The sequence below is a fragment of the Alosa pseudoharengus genome, unplaced genomic scaffold (genome assembly GCF_046254945.1).
Source record: "Alosa pseudoharengus isolate Yale_2024_CS ecotype anadromous, Long Island Sound unplaced genomic scaffold, YU_APseudo_1.1 YU_APseudo_1.1_scf_5, whole genome shotgun sequence".
In the NCBI taxonomy this organism is placed as follows: Eukaryota; Metazoa; Chordata; class Actinopteri; order Clupeiformes; family Clupeidae; genus Alosa; species Alosa pseudoharengus.
The window spans coordinates 1664267-1686866 of NW_027468837.1; the positions used below are offsets into that span (position 1 = coordinate 1664267).

Consider the following 22600-nt stretch of genomic DNA (forward strand, 5'->3'; position numbering starts at 1 on the left):
TTTAATAGACAGATAGTGTAATGAATGTTGAAAGTTTAAAAGTTATATGTAGATAGTTTAAAGGTTGTTGACATACTGATAGTTTAATGCGTGTTGGTAGACAAATAGTTTAAAGGCTGTATATAGGTAGATAGTTGACGATAACTGACAGTTGGAATGGCTCTAATGTTTGCTAGTAGTTATGCTAACAAAGCTAATTATTTTGACCAAGTTACTTAGTTAACTTAGCTCATGTTTTCTAGCAGTTTTAGAAAAAATGCTAACAATGCTAACTATGCTAACCATGTGACTTAGCTAACTTAGCTAATCATTTTGAGCAGTTATGCTAAAATGCTAACTATGCTAATCACGTTACTTAGCTAACTTAGCTAATCATTTATAGCAGTTTTACTAAAAATGCTAACTATGCTAACAATGCTAACATACTAACTATGCTGATGTGACTCAGCTAACTTAGCTAATCATTTTTAGCAGTTTTGCTAAAATGCTAACTATGCTAACAATGCTAACTATGTAAATGATGCTAACTAGCTAGTGAGGACTTTTATTTTGAAACAGTTGAAGGCAGATGATACAGTTGATGGGAGTCATAGTTGACTGACAGTTACAACAGTTGAACAGTTGAACAGTTAAAAAGTTGGATAGTTTAAAAGGTTAAATTATTTGCTAGATAGATGAGGTTTAATATAGTTGGAATGACTGACCAGTTAAATAGGTGGATAGTTTAAAAGGTTAAATTATTTGCTAGGTAGATGATGTTTAATATAGTTGGAATGACTGAACTAGGTAGACGAGGTTTAATATAGTTGGAATGACTGAACAGTTAAAATAGGTGAATGGTTTAAAAGGTTAAATTATTTGCTAGGTAGATGATGTTTAATATAGTTGGAATGACTGAACTAGGTAGATGAGGTTTAATATAGTTGGAATGACTGAACAGTTTCTCAGGCTTATAGCATAGAATGAGACTGTATGCTTAAAGCCTGAGAAACTGACAGTTGATCAAGGTGGCCTGGCCACCTGGCACAATATTCTAATTGCTATGATGTCATAAAGCCTGAGAAACTCACAGTAATCCAGGTGGCCTGGCCAGAGCCAATATGGTGATCCAGGTGGCCTCACTGATCTATAAAGAACACTGGATAGCGCAACTACGTCACAAACCTGAAGCCTCCGTGAAATCGGCGCGGCGGCCATATTGGGACCACTTGCGAGTCCGAACTACGCTGCTCCGTTCTGAAACCTCACCAAAATGATCTAGCCTAGGCTACTGTGTGCTGCACCCACGGAGAAAATCACTGTAGGCTTTTAATGTTGTCAATGTAGCCAATGTAGCCTGAAGAAGTTTAGTGGGCGTGATAATAATATGAATAATGCTATAATCATGTATATAAAACAGACAGAGGTCTCCATTCAAAGAGACCAGTATCCTATTTATTTCTATAGGTTTTTTCACTATTTTTTTTTATTTGTGCGATCGACCTAGCATGGAGGGGGGAGACAAACAATGTTAATAGGCCCATATCTATATTTCAGTATGCAATAGCTCTTACAAATACAAATAGTTTTGTCATATCATAGACTAGCCTACATTGGGGTTTTGAACAATTATCAACTTCTTCCGGACGTTAGTCCCGTCACTTTTCTGCCTGCATTCTTTCCCCGGGTGATATAGCCTTATTTTGCAGTATGATTTCGTAATCAATTTTATTAAATTGAAAACATGATTGTCATTGATTGCAGTGTCCATCATAGCCTATGATTAGGCCTATTTAGATCAGAGAAGATGCGTGCAAGGCCAGCTCTCGCAAGCAGCACGTTGCTTGTTACAGATGGCTGATAACGATTTATTTTAAAAAATGTATCAAAAGTTTCCCATCCCCAGTGGGGAATAGGCTAGTAGCCTAGGCTACGTTAGCCCATCTGCAAGTATCAAGTGAGATCAAGAGATGTTCTCGGTAGGCTAAACTAGGGGGAAATGTCTGTTAACAAATCTGGTAGCTAGAAAAAAAGAACATTAACGGAGGATAGAAAATACAAAAAAGGAGGCAGAGAACGGTTCTTGGCTTAATGTTTGGGCAGCAGACGAGTTCGAGGATAGCATAAAGTTTTAAGGTAGGAGAATGAGGACGTTAATAACCTGTGCCCGCTGTGGCATATGGTCGCTTGCAATTGTACTGTAGGACTGATCTATAGGCCTAATATCATTTGATAATTAATTCATTAATATTAATTGATATGAATTGTTGTTTCTCCTGGTAGGCTGTGCTGCGTGCATAGAGTGAATAGAGAACGGCCTTGTCATCACATCACATAGCCTATAAAGAACTGACTCCACATTTCACTTTTGATTTGAGGTTTGTTTATAAAGAGTCAAGACATAATTTAACAACTCACTGTTGAGAAAGAACGTTTCAATGGCAGCTGCATTCTCATAGTAGGCTATAGACCCACGGTTGTCAAACTGGGGTACGCGTACCCCACATTAAAAACTTATTTTCTCCGCATTAACAAAATATTCGAGAGTGGAGACATGGAGGGTAAAACGGCGTTTCTCAAACTGTGGGTCGTGGAGACATGCCAGGTGGGGCGCGAACTGACGTGAGTTTTTATTTATTTATTTTTTATCTGTAGCCTAGGCCCAGGTAGCACCTGATGCGCAATGGACGCATTGTGTTATTCATAGGGAAGCGCTCGTGTCAAGGCAGCTTAGTTAGTCCCGACCTGAATGAGATTTTGAACGAGGTTGTGAGAGTGGTGAATTTCATCAAGACCCGACCCTTAAAAGCGTGTCTATTCTCCGCACTTTGAGAGGAGATGGGAGCTGACCAAAAGGCTGTAGGCTACTGTTTCACAGCGAGGCAAGGTGGCTTTCCCGAGGTAAAGTGCTGTCACGTGTTTGAGCTCCGAGTCGCCTCTTCTTGGAGGAATTAGCGCATGTTTGAATCTGCAAGCACGTTCACTAATGAACATTTCTTGACGAAGCTGGCCTATCTTAGCGATATATTTGGAAAGCTCAATGAGTTAAATCTCCAGTTACAAGGCAAAGACAAGCACCTAGCCGATAAGATCACTGCATTCAACAAGACGAGTGTGTGTGTGAGAGCCTAGGTGCAGATCTATTTAAAATCATTATATTCAGCACATTTGTAGACTATCATGAGATTTGTATCATATGTTTATGATCCTATTCACTATTCTCGACAAAATTGATCAAAATAAATATTAATAAAACAATTTAAAAAAAACTTCATAATGTCTCAGGGGGTACATGCCTATTAAAAGTTTGGGAACCACTGGTATAGACACCTGCAGTTTTGATTAGAGAACATATAGGCCTACTCTATTAGCCTACAAACGAATCGAGACAGCAGGAGAATATAAACTCTGCTACGTGCTCGACAATATATGTCTGTGCAAATGTTTGGGATGACTTGGTTAAGTTGGAAAGAAATGGGCAGATTCGAGCTATGGGATTATGACTTCACGTCAAGTTAAAACTAAAGATAGGCCTACCGACTGTAGCCTAAGCGCCAATATCGAAAGTGGGTGATTATAACGGTGTTTTCACTATTTAAAAATGTAGCCTACCAATGGATAAGGTAATGTCGGGTAATATGCCACTCTGTCACACTGTAAGGGGAAAACACGAAGCCGTAACAGCATAGCCTATTAAGCACCAAATGTGAAGCTGTAATGTTCATTTGTAACGTTCTGCAACCTACATTTAGATCGAGGCATAGGCTACTGACGTCGAGCAATATGCTGTTTCACCTTTTCGACCTTAAAACAGCCCTCCGGAGTGAAATTTCCTTTGAATAGGCTACGTTAATTGTATTGAGATATTTTACACATTTTAGTATAGATGAATAATTTAAGTAAATGCCCATGATTTTTTAAAGACTATATATTTAAAAATAATAGGTTTATATTTCCCCCCTAATATTTTCGAGAAATTAAGTTGCCTCACTTTTTTCATGCATTTCTACTGTAAGCCTATCATTTTCTACAGTGCAGTGGTCCCAATATGGCGGCGGTGTTCCGATTCCATTGGCTTCATTGTTGATGGGGCGGCAACAATGGGATAGTCTATCCAGTGTTCTTTATAGATCAGTGGGTGGCCTGAACACCTGGCATAGGATTCTAATTGCTATTGTGATGTCATAATCTAATGTTAAGTCAATGGGGAAATTTTAGTAGTTTTTAATTAATAGTTTAAAAAGTATAAAAGTTACAAAGTTGAAAAATACATAGCTGAAGTCACATAAGTAAGACCTACGCAACGCAGTTTGCGGAATAATAATAACATACTAGAGAATGTAATTCCAGGGAATTACGAGTGCATGAAAATGAAGCTAGGACAGACATAGCATAGGTTGATAAAAAGTTGATAGTTTAGACGTAGACAGTTTAAAAGTTGAATGTAGATAGTTTAACAGTTGTTAATAGTCAGATAGTTTAATAGACAGATAGTTTAATGAATGTTGAAAGTTTAAAAGTTATATGTAGATAGTTTAAAAGTTGTTGTCAGACTGATAGTTTAATGCGTGTTGATAGACAAATAGTTTAAGGGCTCTATATAGGTAGATAGTTGACGATAACTGACAGTTGGAATGGCTCTAATGTTTGCTAGCAGTTATGCTAACAAAGCTAATTATTTTGACCAAGTTACTTAGTTAACTTAGCTCATGTTTTCTAGCAGTTTTGGAAAAAATGCTAACAATGCTAACTATGCTAACCATGTGACTTAGCTAACTTAGCTAATCATTTTAGCAGTTATGAGGTAGATAAGGTTTTAAAAGGTTAAATTATTTGCTAGATAGATGAGGTTTAATATAGTTGGAATGACTGAACAGTTAAATAGGTGGATGGTTTAAAAGGTTAAATTATTTGCTAGGTAGATGAGTTTTAATATAGTTGGAATGACTGAACTAGGTAGATGAGGTTTAATATAGTTGGAATGACTGAACAGTTAAATAGGTGGATGGTTTAAAAGGTTAAATTATTTGCTAGGTAGATGATGTTTAATATAGTTGGAATGACTGAACAGTTTCTCAGGCTTATAGCATAGAATGAGCCTGTATGCTTAAAGCCTGAGAAACTGACAGTTGATCTAGGTGGCCTGGCCACCTGGCACAATATTCGAATTGCTATGATGTCATAAAGCCTGAGAAACTCAGTTGATCCAGGTGGCCTGGCCAGAGCCATATATGGTGATCCAGGTGGCCTGAACACCTAGCATAGGATTCTAATTGCTCTATTGTGATGTCATAATCTAATGTTAAGTCAATGGGGAAATTTTAGTAGTTTTTAATTAATAGTTTAAAAAGTATAAAAGTTACAAAGTTGAAAAATACATAGCTGAAGTCACATAAGTAAGACCTACGCAACGCTGTTTGAATGAAGTTTCTAAGTTAAACGGTTGAAGTTGCATTAAATGCGTTAGAAGAAGAATAATCAGAAGACTAGAAAAGCATTTCCTGAAGGAAATACAGTGCATGAAAATGCAAAAATATGATGAGTTCATTTGGTTAAATGATTTGCTTGGTAGATAAGGTTTAATATAGTTGGAATGACTGAACAGTTAAATAGGTTAATAATTGATATGGTTAAATTATTTAGGCAGATAGTTGACGATAACTAACAGTTGGAATGGCTCCAATGTTTGCTAGTAGTTATGTTAACTATGTTAACAAAGATAATAATGTTAACCAAGTTACTATGCTAACTAGCATGCTAACAATGTTAAAATGTTAACTATGTTAACCATATGACTTAGCTAACCTAGCTAATCATTTTTATTAGTTATGATAACTATACTAATTAGCATGCTAACATGCTAACTATGCTAACCATGTGACTTAGCTAACTTCACTAATACATTTTAGTAGTTATGCTAACTATGCTAACTAGCATGTTAACATGCTAACTATGCTAACCATGTGACTTAGCTAACTTCACTAATCATTTTTAACAGTTATGCTAACTAGGCTAACTAGCATGTTAACAAGCTAGCATGTTAACTATGTTAACCATGTGACTTAGCTAACTTAGCTAATCATTTTTAGCAGTTTTGCTAAAAATGTTAATTAGCATGCTAATATGTTAGCATGCTAACTATGCTAACCATGTTACTTAGCTAACTTAGCTAATCTAGTGTTAACTAGCATGCTAACATGCTAGCATGCTAACTATGCTAACCATGTGACTTAGCTAACTTCACTAATCATTTTTAACAGTTATGCTAACTATGCTAACTAACATGTTAACATGCTAGCATGCTAACTATGCTAACCATGTGACTTAGCTAACTTAGCTAATCATTTTTATCAGTTTTGCTAAAAATGCTAACTAGCATGCTAACTAGCTACAGTGGGTAGGAGTGATAGTTGATGACAAGTAACAGTTACAATGGCTGAACAGTTAAAAAGTTCAGTAGTTTGAAGGGTTAAATTGTTTTACAGTGAAATATTGTAGTGAGGACTTTTATTTAGAAACAGTTTTTGGCAGAGGAAGCAGTTGAATAGGGTGTGTAGTCTTAATAGGGCCAGTTTGTATGCTTAAAGCCTGAGAATGGCAGTTGAGATCCAGGTGGCCCGAACACCTGCCATAGGTCATAAGTAAGACCTACGTAACAAAGTTTGAATGAAGTTTCTACGTTAAACGGTTGAAGCTGCATTAAACGCGTTAGAAGAAGAATAAGAACTAGAAATGCAATTCCAAGGAATTACCAGTGCATGAAAATGCTAAAGTTGTGATGTAAAATATCATGTATAGTTTAAACAGATAATACAGAGATGGTTACTACGGTGATGCTAGGATAGACACGGTGGTTGCATAGCTTAATAAAAGTTGATAGTTTAAAAGTAGACTGTTTAAAAGCTGAATGTAGATAGTTTAAAAGTTGTTGACAGACTGGAAGTTGAATGAATGTTGATATTCAAATAGTTTAATGGCTGTGTATAGGTAGATATTTGACGACTACTGAAAGTTGGAATGGCTCTAATGTTTGCTAGCAGTTATGCTAAGAATTTTAACTATGCTAACCATGCTACTTAGCTAATGTTTTATAGCAGTGTTAGCAATGCTAACCTGTTAGCCATGCTACTTAGCTAACGTTTTCTAGCAGTTTAATGAATGTTGATATTCAAATAGTTTAATGGCTGTGTATAGGTAGATATTTGACGATAACTGAAAGTTGGAACGACTCTAATGTTTGCTAGCAGTTATGCTGAGATTTGTAATTCTGTTAACCATGCTACTTAGCTAATGTTTTATAGCAGTGCTAGCAATGCTAACATGTTTACCATGTTACTTAGCTAACTTAACTAACATTTTCTAGCAGTTTTGCTAAATATGTTAGCATGCTAACTATGTTAACCATGTTACTTAGCTAACTTAGCTAATCATTTTTAGCAGTAATGCTAACTAGCATGCTAACTATGTTAACCATATTACTTAGCTAACCTAGCTAATAATTTTTAGCATTTTTGCTAAAAATGTTAACTAGCATGGTAACATGTTAATTATGTTAACCAAATTACTTAGCTAACCTAGCTAATCATTTTTAGTAGTTTTGCTAAAAATGCTAACTAGCATGCTAACATGCTAGCATACTAACTATGCTAACCATGTTACTTAGCTAACTTAGCTAATCATTTTTAGCAGTTATGCTAACTATGCTAACTAGCATGTTAACATGCTAACTATGTTAGCCATGTTACTTAGCTAACCTAGCTAATCATTTTTAGCAGTTTTGCTAAAAATGCTAATTAACATGATAACATGTTAACTATGCTAACCATGTGACTTACCTAACCTAGCTAATCATTTTTAGCAGTTTTGTTAAACTGATAGATAGTTTAATGATAGTTTAAAAGTAGACCGTTTAAAAGTTGAATGTAAAAAGTTCAGTAGTTTAATGGGTTACATTGTTTAACAGTGGATTATTGTAGTGAGGACTTTTATTTTCAAACAGTTTTGGGCAGAGGAAACAGTTGAATAGGATGTGTAGTCTTAATTGACCCAGATTATATGCTTAAAGCCTGAGGCTGCAGGATTCTAATTGCTTAATGGCCGTATTATGATGTCATAATCGGCAATGTTAAGTCTATGGGGATTTTTAAAAAGTTTTTCTTTAATAGTTTAAAAAGTATAAAAGTTTCAAAGTTGAAAAGATATAGCAACCCGATCTGTTTGAAGACCTACGTTACAAAGTTTGAATGAAGTTTCTAAGTTAAACTGTTCAAGAGAAATTGCGTCTAGAAAAAGTGGTAAGCGGAATAATAATAATAATAATAAGAAGTTGCCTAGGAAGAACAGTACAGTGCATTTTCATGCACTGTAATAAGAAGAAGAAGTTGCCTAGGAAGAACAGTACAGTGCATTTTCATGCACAGTAATAATAAGAAGAAGAAGTTGCCTAGGAAGAACAGTACAGTGCATTTTCATGCACTGTAATAAGAAGAAGTTGCCTAGGAAGAACAGTACAGTGCATTTTCATGCACTGTAATAAAAAGCCTAGGAAGAACAGTACAGTGCATTTTCATGCACTGTAAAAAGATTTGGAAGAACAGTACAGTGCATTTTCATGCACTGTAATAATAAGAAGAAGCCTATGAAGGACAGTACAGTGCATTTTCATGCACTGTAATTACCTAACCCTTTGTTAATATTTGTTAATTACAGTGCATGAAAATGCACTGTACTGTTCTTCCAAGGCTTCTTCTTCTTCTTCTAACGCAGTTAATGCAGCTTCAACCGTTTAACGTAGAAACTTCATTCAAACTGCGTTGCGTAGGTCTTACTTAGGACATGTGGGCTTTGTATTTTTCATCTTTGTAACTTTTATACTTTTTAAACTATTAATTAAAAACTATTCAAAATTTCCCCATAGACTTAACATTGGCTGATGACATCATAATAGAGCACTTAAGCAATTAGAATCTTGGGCCAGGTGTTCCGGCCACCTGCATCCACTGTCAGTTTCTCAGGCTTTAAGCATACAGGGCGTGTCTCATTTCAGGGGCCAGATGCTTCGGAGCATTCGTACTGGTCTTCTGTGACTGCATAGACCGGACCTGGCTGGACCAACGTTTTTTTAAATGGGACGGTCTAGCCTAAAAGAACGGATCTGTTACGTCATTAGCCTGAGTAGGCATACTGATCTTTCTAACTCATGTTCATGAAAAGCATCCTTTCAGATCAACGTGTTACGTTTTATGTATAGGTTACAATAATATGAACTAGGCTAACTGAGTGAGAGCAATCATCAATCTATTTGAATTATTAAAAAGATATACAATTATGCAAGTCCTTGATTGAGTTTTTTTTTAGCTGCTGCTCCTTTCCTTATCATTTAGCATGTTTACATTGATTAATTTAGCAGACACTTATCCTAAGAACATCATTCAGGCTACAATGCAAAGGAAACGTTATCAAGGAATTAATTGCGGCATCTGTCAATTTATTATAAGACTAGTCAAAAATGTGATAGGAGGGTACATGCCCATATAGCCTTTGCCTGCCTCGTCCATCTCCAATTTTAAATAATTTGTTCACCCACCGGCTAAAAAGCAATCACACAAGTGTCGCTTTACTTTTCAAGAGATGGCGATTTCAAAGGGAGTTGGAGCATATTCATGTGAGTAGCCTTGGCATTTTTCTTTCTAGCCTGGTTAAAACCAAACATTAAAGAGGTAGGTGGGCATGGGCAGCGTAATTTCTTTCTCTGATTGCTGACATGTAGGCTAATTTCAAAAACTTAGGAGGGAATATCAACAGTTAAGGTAGCCTGGCTAGGACGGCAGGATAACGTAGCCTATAGCCAGACAGCTGTGATCGGTTGAGTAACTTATGGTGGTGACTGTAGCTAATGGTCGTTTGCAGACATATCTGATTGCATGCATCATATTGCACTTCATCTTACTTAAGTGACCTGGTTTGTAGACCGATACGTTTTTCCAACTGCAACGTTGACAAATATATTTGTGGTTCAGCTGCTGAGCATCCATTTAGCAGAGGTTTTCATCTCTTGTTGTGCTGTGTTGTTGTAGGGCTAGATATGTCTTTCATTATCTCGATCATGCACAAAGCATCATGACCACATGCCTTTGCCACATAAAATAGATCGCTATAGTAGGCTATTTTCTTAATGCACATTTACAATGTTAGTAATCAGACTTGCTTTAGGCTTACTGGCTATGTTAGGCTACACCTCGCGAAAACTATGTTGTGATCTACAGCGGCATCGTGTGTGTCAGGCTGCGGTTCAAACACATTAGTTCATTTGAACTGATGAAATTGTATTTGCTGCTTTGCTAATGGACAAATTAATAATTTATCAAAATTAATTTGTTATTATCCGTCCGTAAAGCTAGATGTCACAAACAGACGCTTTAATAAACCTTTGGTGGATGTAATCCTCCCTTGAACTTTGAAACTTTTATACTTTTTAAACTATTAAAGAAAAACGTTTTAAAATTCCCCATAGACTTAACATTGCCGATTATGACATCATAATACGGCCTTTATGCAAAATGCCATCAACTAGTCTTTAAATGTGTTGTTTAACGGTCTTATAGTAGCCTAAGTTGTGGAAAATATAGTAGACCTAATAGACTACTGACCAGTGATCATATCTGAGCATTAATATGACTTGTTGATAAATCATTTCAATTTGAAAAGTTTGAACAGATTTATTTAGAAAGTGGTTCTAAGGTTTGATACGGAAATCGGCTACATAGCTTAACCATAGTTCACATTGAATCCCGATAATTTAATTTAAATGTTATTATACCGTTTATTAAATGTTTACATGTGTAGGCTCTGCCGACTGTCTCGGCATGTCTTGAATGAAACGTCATAAACGTATCGAATCTTGGGGGACCAGGTAGGCCGCGAAGCATACACCCGATGCGCACTCCGTTTCGGGGAAAAGAAGGGTGGATTTGTCGGCCGAATTCGAAGGAGCCCACGAAATGGGACAGCACTAGTCGCGCTACTATGACGCAACCGGTCTACGAATCTGGCCTTAGAACCATGTAGCCCCTGAAATGAGACACGACCACAGTCTCATTCTCTTAATAAGACTACACATCTTGTTCAACTGTTTCCTCTGTCCACAACATAATTTAACCATTTAAACCATCCACCTATTTAACTGTTCAGTCATTCCAACTATATTAAACCTCATCTACCTAGTTCAGTCATTCCAACTATATTAAACCTCATCTACCTAGCAAATAATTTAACCTTTTAAACCATCCATCTATTTAACTTTTCAGTCATTCCAACTATATTAAACCTCATCTACCTAGTTCAGTCATTCCAACTATATTAAACATCATCTACCTAGCAAATAATTTAACCTTTTAAACCATCCATCTATTTAACTTTTCAGTCATTCCAACTATATTAAACCTCATCTACCTAGTTCAGTCATTCCAACTATATTAAACATCATCTACCTAGCAAATAATTTAACCTTTTAAACTATCCACTAACTGTTCAGTCATTCCAACTATATTAAATCTCATCTACCTAGTTCAGTCATTCCAACCAGGGTGCGATTTATAGGGGGGGATGGTGAGGATTTCCCCCCCTCTGGTTTTCCTATCCCTACTTCTGCTAAATTATTTTTATCGTCGGGGGAGACAACATTTATCCCCCTCTGCCCCTCATATTGATTAATGCTACTTCATATAAGTAAAGCGCTACAACATGAGAACAGTCTAGTAGGCTAGCCTACATAATAATCTGACATCAGAAACGCACCGTCACCGTCAGCACTCATGCTGCTGACACAGTGGCTGCGTGATAACTTAATTTGGCCTTGATTGTGCAGGACATTTCAAAATGTCGAGTGTGTAATCCATCATAAATGGCTAGGTTCAATGGAAAAGTTAGCTGGACGAATGAAAGAAAACGAGAAGGATTCAGTGAAGCATAATAATGTTTTAGAACCTTTAAAATTAGAAAACTGATGCAACTGAGATGGAGGACAACTGCACGTAGAGTAGAACATAGGCCTATTGTCCGAAGGAACTTACATTAAATGAGGAGATATTTGCTGAATGTCACAAAAAGTGTTACAGAAATTGCTTGACATCGCTTATTCAATGGCTCTCTACCGAAACACCTGTAGTTTGCGGAGGACGAACGAGAAAGCACTCGTTTGATAAATCAGCCAGTAGTAGACAAATAACTTTTAGAAATAATCTGTACTGCAAAAACGAATGTTGGAGGGTATTTAAACTATCTAGCGGGTGTTTTAACAGCTGCAAGAAATAGAAGCTTCATGGTCTTTATGTTCTGGTTCGTAAATTATTTTCATAAAACTTCAAGTTGCCCTATAACTTTACTCTCAAAACTCTTCACTGCACTGTAGGCAATTAACTGACAGTATGATAGGCTATTTATTTTCTGTAGGCTACAATAAACACATTTATTTTTTCAACTTTTGTAATATTACGCACTTGGCTACTGAACGCAAATCAGCAGGAGAGAGAATGCACGTAGCCTACGCAGCGTGTAGAGCAATGTGTAGGCTATTTGGTTACCAACTAACACTGTAAGCCAATTCACTAACTTAAGACTTCAGTGCCATCATATACAACGTTTTTTTACACAACAAATACAGAAAGGATGGAGGCAGCAAAAGTAGAGAAGTCATTTCAGATGGGGCAAGAACAAGGTGAATTTGTATGCTTGTCAAAACGTAGTCCTACCCTGCATTAGAGGAGCTGATCATCATACCAAGCACACTCGCTGTTTAAAGTCATACATCACGGTAAACTAAAACTAAAATGTTACAAAGGTGGCAAAAATAATATAGGGTATTATTAGCCATGACATAACTAGGCTATGAATTGTTCGTTCATTTTTTTTTTGGGGGGGGGTTTACAAACTTATTCAAAATCATCCCCCCCTCTGGTTTTTACACAAATCGCACCCTGATTCCAACTATATTAAACATCATCTACCTAGTTCAGTCAATCCAACTACATTAAACCTCATCTACCTAGAAAATAATTTAACCATTTAAACTATCCACCTATTTAACTGTCCAGTCATTCCAACTATATTAAACCTCATCTACCTAGCAAATAATTAAACCTTTTAAAATATCCACCTATTTAACTGTTCAGTCATTCCAACTATATTAAACCTCCTCTACCTAGTTCAGTCATTCCAACTACATTAAACATCATCTACCTAGCAAATAATTTAACCTTTTAAACTATCCACCTATTTAACTGTTCAGTCATTCCAACTATATTAAACCTCCTCTACCTAGTTCAGTCATTCCAACTACATTAAACATCATCTACCTAGCAAATAATTTAACCTTTTAAACTATCCACCTATTTAACTGTTCAGTCATTCCAACTATATTAAACCTCCTCTACCTAGTTCAGTCATTCCAACTACATTAAACCTCATCTACCTAGCAAATATTTAAACCTTTTAAACTATCCACCTATTTAACTGTTCAGTCATTCCAACTATATTAAACCTCGTCTACCTATTTCAGTCATTCCAACTATATTAAACCTCATCATGTTGGTTGCCAATTAGCACATCATCTGTTTTAACAATATATTTCACACCATATGTTTTGCATTTTCATGCACTAGTAATTCCCTGGAATTGCGTTTTCTAGTTATTACTAACATATCTATTTGGCACAAGTTAATAGTTTTTCATCATTAATTAAATATTAGTTGTTTGCATAAAATCTGTATGTTAATGTTTTAGCAAATCTATTAACTAATATTTTATTAATATGTGTTAATAGTTAATTAAATGTATTTTTGGCACTAATTAACAGTTATTTCTTACATCATTTAAATGTTAAATGTTTATTTGCATATTTGCATTAACTATATGTTAATAGGAAAGTTAATGACATATTATTATTTAACTAATTGTTATTAAACTGTGCTTCTGCCTATCCCAATATGAACCACTCTCCATAGGACCCTTACAACAGATAGATAGATAGATAGATACTTTATTGATCCCCAATGGGAAATTTAAGAAAAAAACACGGAGCTACCTTGACATGCTGCCACTGTTGTCGGCGCCGGAACCAATTGCAATAAAGTTGGTTAAGCTTAATTAATAGTAGTATATAGCTATAAGCGTGGGGTCCCCTATAATAAAGTTGGTTAAGCTTAATTGATATATTAGTAATATATAACTATCAGTATGGGGGACCCTTATAATAAAGTTGGTTAAGCTTAACCCTTAGAACCCAATTGACGCAAAGTGCGTCAAAAAACACACCCTTCTCTGTTATATTGCTCCGGAACTGTTCATCGCAGCGAGATGAAACCTTTATTGCATGACAGAACAGAAGTGGGGCTTTCCAAAGAGACTACACACTTGTCTGTACGATCAAGTATGAAAATGAAAAAAAAAATCATGAAATTAAATAAAATTGCATCATATTTACAGTCTATACTTCTCTGCGTTCACCTGCGCACCCATTACTCTCGTTTGAATTACTCGCGACCCGTGATCGCATTGATATGGCAAGCATATCAGATGAAAGAGGGGACACAGGGCTATCCATTGGTACCATGTTTATCGATCCTTCTGGCTTATAAAAACAGACGAAGTGACTGCAAAATAATAACGTCATGTACACAAACCAATGCTGCACACCCATTACTCTCGTTTGAATTACTCGCGGACCCGTAATCGCATAGATATGCCACGCATGTCAGATGAAACAGGAGACTCAGAGCTATAATTTGATACCAAGTACATCCTTCTGGGTTATAAAACAGACGAAGTGACAGCAAAATAATAACTTTATATAGCTGGACTTACCCCACGTTTTTGTCTGTTCTTGTGGCAAAGCATGTTTATAATCCAACGCTATCGTGTGTTTCTCTGGCAAAGCATGTTCATATTCCGGTTTTGAGATCCTAGCAAATTCCTGCATGGCATCCAATTCAAGGCTCACATTGCATCCCAATTTGTTCAACAAATAAACACCTTTTTTGCCTTTACTTTGTTCATGGCAATGCAGTAAAAAGTTAAGAATTATTATGACTGCATACACATAGGCACGCAGGCTAACACGCAACCTTGGGTCAAGTCAGGTCAGATCAGTTCGTGTCACAGATATGGAGCGCAGAAAAGTCATTTTTCATCACTAAATAAAAAATGGCATTTATTTCCATAAATCACACAGCACATATTTCTCTAAATTGCTCAGCCCCAGAGTATCCCTGCAACATGGCAATTATATTGTCCGATTCAGGACAGTCTGCCCTACACACACATGAAGTGCATGTAGAGCTGTGACCTTGCTGTGGTGAGATACATGTCGAAATATAAGAATTTTATATATATCTTTTTATATTTTAATTCTTTAAAAATCTAAATAAAATCAATGCTAGTGTTAATACATGAAATGATGGCATGATCTGGATAGCCTAGACTCTCCTGAAAAAAACAATATATAATATGTGTGTGTGGCACTTACAATGACCAGAATAAATCCTTATGAATAAAGGTAGTGAAAATGCCCTAAAAACAGCTTAGGGTTCTAAGGGTTAATTAATATATTAGTAGTATATAGCTATCAGTGTGGAGCCCCTTATAATAAAGTTGGTTAAGCTTAATTAATATATTAGTAATATATAACTAGTCAGACGGTGAAGGGACTGAGACCAAAACTGGCTTATCACATTTATTCCTTTAGGAAAAGTTAAAACAAAACAACAAGTAGTTGAATGGGCTATATTACATGCATCATTTCTGTCAGCCCTACTAGCAAGGGAGACATGGAATGTTCAGGTGCACAGAACGAAAGTTTATTCATATTCTGAGACTCACTAAACTCACAGACGTAGACCATACGGAGGTAATACATAAACATAATGCTAAACGAAATGTACATTCATTTCCTGCTAGACTGAATTGCACTTTCCATGCACACTAAGCTAAACTACACTGAATGCATGGAAAGTTGCTAGCAGAGTTTACAGCTAGTCATGTTAGACTCAGTCTGTATGAACTCGAGGTCATAATGAAAACATTAATAAACATTCACTAAGTTGCTAGAATTGCACCCAAATCTTAACAATACATGTAAAGTAACATAATACAGGTGGTATAGTAAGTTTTGAAGTTAAACGACATTTTACAGTTACAAAATTAAAACAAAGTGGAGAGTGCTTTATACAGTCAACCTACCCAATGCAAAGCATACCGCTTCTGATCGGCTATGGCAACAATACAAGGACAAAACGCAGCAGAGCTGCAGTATAGCGTTTCTCCAAAGGGGGCTCCAAAACACCAATATCAATAAAGCTGTTGAATTACGGCAAAAATCTAGCCTGGGTTTTCCCATGCTGCCTTTCGCACGATTTTATTCACGCTGCTAGGCAGCCTGGATACCATGGAGCAAATTTTCGCCTTAGTTAGGGGACCAATCACAGAACGGAGGGAGGGCAGGAAGACGATAACGACACAACGAAGCCGTTATGAGCTACGTACAGACACATTTGATAGACATTCGTAGCGCCCAGTAAACGGCTCTGGGCATTCGTAAACCATGTTTCAAATACGAGAAAATGAATGCCTAGTTCCCAGACCCCATCTCAATGAGATGAGGTCTGAAGTTAGCCAGGCTAGCAAAAATCACATACAAACACTAAACTACATTTCTAACTCTGTTACACGCCCCTCCCCTGAATTTTACCAAATTCAAGCAGCAACCAAATAGTACTTCCAAAGGCAAAGAGTACACTACTTTCAAAGACTAGACAGAGAGTCACCAATTACAGGACAGCCAACCACAAAGGTATCCAATAAGGATGAAGTGGAAGAAGAGCGCAAACTCTCACACAACCAACCACTGGCAATAGGGTGCCTTATACACCCCACAAGACCATAAAGCCATAAAGCCATAAACCATAAATTCCATAAATTCTCCACATAGCTAATCAGAAAAGCTAGATAAATAATAATATGTCATTAACTTTTATATTAGCATATAGTTTGTAAATAAACATTTAACATTTAAATGATGTAAGAAATAACTGTTAATTAGTGCCAAAAGTATATTTAGTTAACTATTAACATATATTAATACAGTATTAGTTAATAGATTTGTTAAAACATTAACATACAGATTTTATGCAAACAACTAATATTTAATTAATGATGAAAAAACTATTAACTTGTGCCAAATAGATATTTTAGTAACAATAAACAAATATTAACAAAGGGTTAGGTAATTACTAGTTTGCTATTCATTATGGCACCTTATTATGGAGTGTTACCCCAGTAGGGTGCAATATAGCATACAGAAGGTGAGGGACATTTTGGGGGGAAAGAAGTGCTGCATTTTATCATTCAAACATGTGAAAATGTAATCCCTACATAAACTTTGGGTCATCCTTAATATTTCTCTAATTTACAGAAAGTCTTTATTTCTTATCACTTTTAAGATATAGCCTTTTGAAATTAAGATGTCAAAATCGAACGTTTCGAAAGGGTTAAAACACCTAAAGGGTTAAAACACCTTGATTGGAGCTGATTGGAGCACTTTCATTATATGGTATAGACGTAAATATAATGTAAGTATAATGTACAATATAGTGTCTTAAAGAACCTGTTTTGTTTGATTAGTATGCAATATATGCCATGTGATGAAACTTTTACAGCCAACCAACCTCCAACGTGCATTGTTCCATCAGGTGATTGGTCCATGCAAGCCTTGCAGTGATCCCAATCTCTCTGTAGCAGAAAAAGGTAAACTTCCATTTTTATTACAATATGCTTTGCTGAATTCAACAATATTATTGGTTGACAAGCTCTCTATAATCATGTATTGCTTTCTGAAGTTCTGCACATGCATGAAGCACCTTTATGTTTTTGACAGCTTTGAGGCATGTCAATCAATTTGTTAATATCAATGCAGTAGTAAGGTATTTTGTTCCTAAGTAGTGAGGTAACTACTCTACAGGTAGTTACCTCTACTTCTAGTCACTCTCTTAAGAAGTCTCTATACTTGGACCAGAGGTGTTCGGGCCAATCAAATCATTTGGGCAGGCATTATAAGAGTATGGACAGATGAGCAGCAATGCCTAGTCATTCACATAACCTTATAATTATTGCATCTATTGTACAACATATTGTCAGTGCAATAATAATAAAGAGAAAAACAGCAATTCAGGCATTTGTTGAGAAGAATGATGTTTTGGCTGTTCTCCCTACAGAATCATTTTGTTGCTCTTATTGGTTAGGTCTATCCAATGGACCAATCAGATTGTCCGATTTTCTGAAGCTCTGTCTGTCTGCTCCCACGTTTGTTCCACAAACAAATCAAGTTATGATATACTATTAGCAGGTGTGTACAGATATCAATCACTTTAATTATAACTAACAACATGCAGCAGAATAAGTTAAGAAAAGGATTAATGGAAACTGAAGTGGCCATCATATGTGCCTGTAAGCAGCCTATCTTACTGCTGGTGATGGAATCTCCTGTTCTTAGATTGACACTTTGTACTGAAAGTTAACAGTTGTAGCTATTGTATTGTACCCTTCTGAGTGGTATACACATTTCAATTGCCAAATCAGATGCATATCATAGGCTATGTTTTTGGAGAAAGGAATGGCTTGGAAACCCACTTTATGTTGCTTAGCCTATTTTCTACAGTAACATCACAGTGAGTGTAAAGAGCTCTATATCACAAAAAAGGCAGTAGTGTGTAAAAAGCAGTGGGTCGTTCTCAATAACGCTTGACATGGGAAAATTACATTTCAATAATAAGAGAGACATTCATGTCAAACTATGCAGCGAAATTCATCAGCTAAAACTTTTTCTTGAGTAGTTTAACCGAGATGATAACCAAATTGTTTTGAATATTGGATGGGACATATCTGACCCATCCCAACCATTAATAATAAGGCCTATGTCCAAATCAGAGGTTCAGGATTTGGAGGGTTAGCCTCAGCCAATTAGCATCACAATTGGCCGCCAACATTTTTAAAAACATAATGTTCCATGGGCCCACTTCCGGCACCAAATTTTAAGTGCTGATTGGTGGATACTCTCTTACGGAGTTTTGACCTACTGCCTGGTTTAGGATGTATTATATTAGTATATGTAAAAAAAAAGTGATTAAATGTCATCATATTATTAATGTTTACATTGTTAACCCTTAGAACCCGATTGACGAAAAGTGTGTCAAAAAACACACCCTTTTCTCTGTTACATTGCTCCGGAACTGTTCATCACAGCTTTATTGCGTGACAGAGCAGAAGTGGGGCTTTCCAACGAGACTATGCACTTGTCTGTACCATCATGAAAAATCATGAAATCAACTTGCATCATATTTACAGTCTATACTTCTCTGCGTTCACCTGCGCACCCATTACTCTCGCTTGAATTACTCGCGAACCTGTGATCGCATAAATATGGCAAGGATATCAGATGAAAGAGGAGACACAGGGCTATCCATTGGTAACAAGTATATCAACAGACAAAGTGACTGCAAAATAATAACGTCATGTACAAAAACCAACGCTGCACACCCATTACTCTCGTTTTAATTAATCGCAAATTTTGATTGCATGCAGTGTTGAAATGTAACGGAGTACAAATACTTCATTACTATACTTAAGTAGAAATTTCACGTATCTACTTTATTTCGCTATTTAAATTTATGTCAACTTTCACTTTTACTCCACTACATTTCCTAGATAAAATGTATACTCTTACTCCGTTATATTTCCACTAACCTTATTCGTTACTCGTTACTAAAACATAAAATTAGAAGAAATGTGTGCAACTGCAATAAGGGAAGTTTGGTGGCCGCTTCACTTTTGGGGCGGTCGAGGAAAAAAAATTATTGACATTTGTCACGTTAGTCTATCTTTTCTTAAAGTAGGCTATACACGTTCCGCATTCTGTGCATGACACCAATGCCTCTGCATGGGTTTTAGCCTATGTGAGGCAGTTCTCCCCTCCCAAAAAGAGTTGGTTGGTTGGGCCCATCTTTTCCAAAAAGTTTTCTCAGATACAGATAGCTGAGCCGGTCCTACAGTAGTCATAAGCATCAGGAAGGATGGATGGTAGAAAGAGACCTGGGCCCAGTTTCCCGATAACGACGGAGACACGCTGTTAAGAGGGTTTTCTACGATTCATCTTACAATCGTTCGTTTGGTTTTTCCGAACATGCTCGTAGCTTGAAAACGCATGCACTGCTCTTAACTCATTGAATGCCAAGCTGTTTTCGGAAGCTTTGTCCTAGAGTGCCAGCAATTTAGACCATTGTTGATGATTTTTGCACAGCCACAACATATTCTGTGTTATACAATGGCTCGTTTGAAAGGTAGTAGAAAGGTGGACTCATCCAACGTTGTCTGGCGCAAACGCACCTGCTGCAATATCTTTTTCTTCGACTTTTTTCATTTCTCCCTTCAGCACCTGAGAAGTGTTGCCTGCAAAGTTTCTGGGAAGAGATCTAACGAGACCTGCCACCTAGTGATAAACCCACGAAAATAAATTACATGATTTTGACCTGCCGTGCATGTCACTGATAGGCTAATCAGTGACTGATTCGAAACAAAGTGGCAACCATCAAAAGCCGAGTTAAGATCAAATGTCCAGATAAAATGTCTAGATCTTGCGTTTTCATGAGTTTTCGATCGTCATATACCTTAAAACTTCAAATAATCGCCGAGTCCCTAAGAGACGCCTGTCTCTTTTAAACGCCTGGCGTGGCTACAGGTTTGGGTTAAAGGCCAGTCTCCAGTAGAGGCCTGGTCTGTTTATTAGTTTCGGGTTGTATTTAATCTTCTAAAACCCGTCAGATTGTCTGTTTAAAGATTCGCAATGACACGAAACCGTTACGGAAAGGAGGTTACAGCAGTGTGGATTAGATGTTGCACGTCGTTACAAGCCGTCGCAAAGCATTCACATGTCTGGTCACAGTTGCAAGGTTTTAGAATGTTGCATCAAGTTGCTGCTCATCTCGTTGCGAATGTTGGGTGTGATTTGGGCTTAAGTATGCGCAGACTGCGCATGTTATGATTAGATGGCAATAAAAGACTGCGGTGGGGAAAAGCTAGAGTTCCAAATTGTATAACTTTTTTTCCAATATGAACTATGCCTATATGTCCGACTTCGTCATCGTTCAATTCATCCCTTGTGTTTAAAATTTGCGGATAGGCCAATGGTAAGTTTGTTTTTATGCTGGCAACAAAACCAGAACGGTTCGCGAACGTTATTCTTTATTCTAAATGCCATGGCGATAAAGAGAAAGAAGTCAGAAAAGGAATATACCTTAGACTAGGCTATATCAGAGCCCGTTTACGGACATTCTCTGGCTATATAACCTATTGAAATAGGTTAATGATGTAAAGTCAAGTGCGCTTCTATGGGAGTTGTGTGTGCGCGCAGTTTTTATTGATGAGTCAGAGTGGCAAGTGCTGCGCATAGTTGCAGTGGAATGTGGCTGCCCAGGGCATTATAAAATTAGACCTACTCATACACGGCAGTGAAATGGCGTATTTAGCTGTCTAAATTCGAATCATATGCTGGGGGAGAAATCGTCGGACATCCATGATTATTTTGTTATTCAGCACCCCTGGTCAAAAATATGTTCCCGCGCGCCTGGAAGTACGCTATTTGAATGTAGACTGTAGACTGTTGTCAAATTTGGCAAATACAAAATGGGGGGAAACAATATGGTTCATGCTCTCTCATGCTGTTTCATTCGTGCCGAAAAGGAGGGAGAATTAAACATTAAGCACGTTCCACTTTTGCATAAATAATTCCTGAACAGGTTTTGGTCAGGGCTGATAATGCAACTGTATTTGACAAAGGACCGATATAGGCTATTTGCTAGTGACAAAATATGAGCTTTCAGTGTGATACGATCTCTTTGTAGATTACGTTTAATTAAAATGTGTTTTATCTGTTCTGGCTATCCCCGCTATTTGGATCTTACTGTATCTCACTCAATGAACAACATCTCAACACTAAATGAATGATGATCCGTAATTGTCATCAGCCTAGTCATATAGGTAGACATGCAGTGTGTTTGAAATAATGAATTCGATAATATTTTCCATCTTTGCAGAGGAAAAGTTTTGTGTAAAGGGAATTAAAGGCCTGTCTCTAATACTAGCCGGAGTTTTACGGTATTTCATTTCCATTCATCACAGAGTTCCCAAAATCACATATATGGTGTGTTAGAGTGTCTAGTTTCGTAATTTAAAAAAAAAAAGCTAAAAACGTAATATTACGTTTTTGGCACTCAACGCATGGGAAGGAAAAACGTAATATTACGTTTTTGGCACTCAATGAGTTAAGATGCTCTTAAAGGGACACCAGGCAAGCCTGATGCTTTTTCTCTACGGAACACCCCCTCGCTCGGTCTGAAGCTCTTTTCCTTTTCTTTGCATCTTCAGTCAAGGGTTTTCGCTGCTTCTTCGCCGGCTCTTCCATTATACACACGTTTGCAACAATTGCTAGCGTTGTTAGCCTGCCTCTGTGCTGTGGATGCAGGATGTAAACTGATCCTGCTAATTGTAATTATTTAAGATTAGACTGTTGCACCATGCA

The 22600-nt window shown here is 36.9% G+C and overlaps 1 protein-coding gene across 1 annotated transcript in view; it reads left to right on the forward strand.

Moving 5' to 3' along the window:
- dock3 (dedicator of cytokinesis 3) overlaps positions 1 to 22600 on the forward strand; it is an 835931-nt gene that overhangs the window by 738332 nt on the left and 74999 nt on the right. Inside the window, 1 exon segment of the mRNA XM_076267926.1 lies at positions 17688 to 17775. Within this exon segment, the coding sequence (XP_076124041.1) occupies positions 17688 to 17775 (88 nt within the window).